Genomic DNA, 3,471 nt, shown 5'->3' on the forward strand with positions numbered 1-3,471 from the left:
GGATGACTGCTTCGGCATCGTAGACGAGGAAGAAAGCCATAAAGCTAGTTGACTTGTTCGGAGTTGTGCGCAGGCTCCATAGGACGGACAGCAGCTCATCGAGCTAATAGCCGACTGACCGCTCTAGAGGCTCAACCAATCTGGGCTTGATGCCGGATAAAATGAGTCCGTTTGCTCGCTCCACCTGGCCGTTTGACTGCGAGTGGGAAACGGACACTAAGTCCAGCCGGATGCCCTGCATCACGCAGAAACGGGCCAAGGCACCTTTGGCAAAGTTTGTGCCATTGTCGGTGATGATGCTGTGTGGTATGCCATACCGGATGGTGATGTCGGAGATGAAAGTCATCGCATTCGGACCATTCAACTCCTTAATTGGCTTTACTTCCACCCATTTGGTGAACTTGTCCACTGAGACAAGCAGATGAGTCATGCCACCGCGTCCCATCTTGAATGGTCCCACCATGTCCAGGCCCCAGACGGCAAAGGGCTAGGCGATGGGAATGGTCTTGAGTGCAGAAGCCGGCTGATGTGGCTTTGAACGAAACTTCTGGAACCCTTTGCATTTTTGGACCAAGTGCTTGGCGTCTTCTAGAGCAGTTGGCCAGAAAAAACCATGGCGGAAAGCTTTGGCCACGAGTGCTCTTGAAGATGCGTGGTGACCACACTCGCCTTGATGGATATCTTTGAGAATTGCTTGACCTTGCTCCGGCTCTACGCAGCGCTGAAAGACACCAGTGACGCTACGCCTCACAAGCTCTCTGTTGACTATGGTGTACGCTGCTGCCCGGCGTCGCACTTGTCGGGCCGAGATCTCATCAGTCGGCATCTCTTTGTTCACCAAGAAGTTGAGGATGGGCTGAGCCCATGAAGGTGCTGCAATTTCTTTAGCTTGTAGGACTGCTACTTTCACAAGGGAGGTTGGGCTGGGAGGTGACGGGTTGGAGTCGGCTGCCGCTTGCTGAGTTGATGAAGTCCCCAGGCCGACTGCTGCAGTCTCTGGGTCGCCTGTAGAATTCCCCATGCCGGCTACTATGCTCCTCAAGTCGGATCCTACTTCTTCAGGAGGTGCCGACACAAAGATGGAATCCGACTCTGGCGATGGTCGGACAGACAGCTTGAGGAGGCGCTGCAGGGCGACGCCGGCTAGTATTGCTTGTCGGGTGGAACCGATTCGTGCCAAGGCGTCAGCTTTCTCATTGTCATTTCTTGGCACATGGAGGACCTCACACCCTTCGAAGTATCCGCTGAGTTGCTGGACGAGGAAGCGGTAGCTTGCCATGTTTGCATCCTTGGCATCCCAGTCACCAGACGACTGCTGGACCACTAGGTCGGAATCTCCATAACATAGGATCTGGCGAATGCTGAGTTCCTTGGCAAGCCGGAGCCCGTGAATGAGTGCTTTGTATTCAGCAACATTGTTGGAGGTGGCAAAGTGAATCTGCAACACATATCTGAGCTTGTCACCTTTGGGAGAGGTGAGGATGATGCTAGTACCCAAACCGGTGCGCATCTTGGAACCATCGAAGTGCATTCGCCAATGAGTGGAATCTGGCGCTGGCGGCAGGTACTGGGTCTCGGCCAAGTCGACGAGGAAGTCAGCCAGTGCTTGTGACTTGATGGCAGTGTGAGGCTGGTAATAGATGGTGTAGGGGGCCAAATCTATGGACCATTTGGGCACTCGGCCCGAAGCATCTCGGCTTCCAATGATCTCGGCAAGTGGAGCTGTGCAGACCACAGTGATGGGGTGTTCTTGGAAGTATGGCTTTAGTTTCTTGGTAGCAAAGTACACGTCATAGCACATCTTCTAGTAATGAGGGTAATTCTGGTTGGAGGCTGATAGTACATCACTTAGGTAATACACCGGCCTCTGGACTGGTAGAGCTCTTGTCACACCCTAGCTAGTTCAAGAATTAGAGTGTGCATCATGTTTAAATTCCTCTTAAATTTGAAATGGGGAAGGCAGAAACCCCCAACACCCCCTGGAAACAACTAGGGTTTACTAAAATTATTTTCAATGAACCTGAAATGCCCTTCTAAAAAGTTCACCCTCTTTGTCTTGGGTTAGAACCTCTGGCAAAATTGGTGCAGAATTTTCTAGGTCAACAGAAGGTCATTGAATTAAATCATAAGTATTTGAATTTGGGCATTTAAATGCTATAAAATAATTTAAATGCTCAAATAATTCTGGAAATAAATGTTTGCTGTTGGAAATATTCTAAACAGAGCACACAATTATTTTCAGCATTTTTGGAAACGTTTTAGTATTTTTAATAAAGCCCAACAGTTGCAGTTAAATAGAAAAAGAAAACAAATCAGAAAAAGAGAGAGAGGGAGAAGCCCACCTGGGCGTTACCTGTGCTGGCCGGCCCACCTGGCCTGTGCCAGTTGTCACCCACCTCTGCCAGTAGGCAGAGGCGTGTCGCCGGCGCGTGCTGCCGCGGCCACCTCCTGCTTCCACCTCCTACTGCCTCCTCGTCCCCATCCGAGCGCCACGGAGACGCCCAGCACCTCCCTGCACTCCTCCCCTCTCTCCCCCTCGTCTCCCTCACCCTCTCCCGCGATGGCCGAGCGCGATCCTCACCGCCGTTCACCGTAGTTGCCACCAGAGCCACCCCCTCGCCTCCCTGACGTGCCCGTGAGCTCCGCCTCCATCGTCTACGCCTCCCCGTCGACTCACGCAACGCCGGACGCCTCCAAGCGCCTCCCCGACGCCTTCTTCTTCCTTGGTCCGCCGAGATCGCCGGCAACGCCCCGATGACGTCCGACCTCCCCCGAGCCCGCTGAGATGCGTCCTGCAACCGCCGTGAGCTCCTCTACCGATCCCCCCTCTTCTCTGCTTCGTTTGCCCGCCGTAGACGCCGCCCCCTTGCTCACCGTAGCACGCCGCCGCGCGAGCTCGATGCCGGCGTCACTCCGGTGGCCTTTTGGTCAAGTGTGGGTGCTTAACGCACTCCCCGCACCTCGCAGCGCCTCGCTAGCACGTCCATTTTCCCCCTAGCTCGCTGCAGCAACAAAATAACCAACGGCCGAGCTCCGGCCACCGCCACGAGCTCGACTCCGGCGAGCTCGCTCCACCCCAGCTCCTCCCACTTGCCCCACTAGATGCGCGCGAGCCCCAGCTACGCGTAGGACCAAACCGCGGTCGAATTGGTCGCCTGTGGCCGATTTCCGAAACTCTCCGCCGTCTCGGCCTCGCCGGCGGCTCAACGCCGGCGGGATTAACCCCGCAGACCAGGGGTTTCACCCCAGTTTGACTCCGCCTGAGACACTGATAGGTGGGGCCGGCTCCTAACTTTTTCAGATTAGTTTAAATTAGAGCTAATCACTCTGTTAGAGGCTAATGACATCGTTAACTAACCCTCTCTCACTGACATGTGGGCCCAGGGCCTAACTAACCCAGTTTAGTGCTAACTAACCACTAACTAACTCTGTTAGTTTAGTTAGCTGAGAGACTGAGAGAAGGGGCCCACC

The 3,471-nt window shown here is 54.3% G+C and overlaps 1 protein-coding gene across 1 annotated transcript; it reads right to left on the reverse strand.

Moving 5' to 3' along the window:
* Positions 1-487: 487 nt before the first annotated feature.
* Positions 488-1,021, reverse strand: LOC147984872 (uncharacterized). Its single transcript, XM_087541296.1, has one exon. The coding sequence runs from the start codon at positions 1,019-1,021 to the stop codon at positions 488-490; it is 534 nt and encodes a 177-aa protein (XP_087397422.1).
* Positions 1,022-3,471: the final 2,450 nt, after the last annotated feature.

Source organism: Triticum urartu, chromosome 2A (genome assembly GCF_056163025.1).
Source record: "Triticum urartu cultivar PI428250 chromosome 2A, HENAU_Tu73, whole genome shotgun sequence".
NCBI lineage: Eukaryota > Viridiplantae > Streptophyta > Magnoliopsida > Poales > Poaceae > Triticum > Triticum urartu.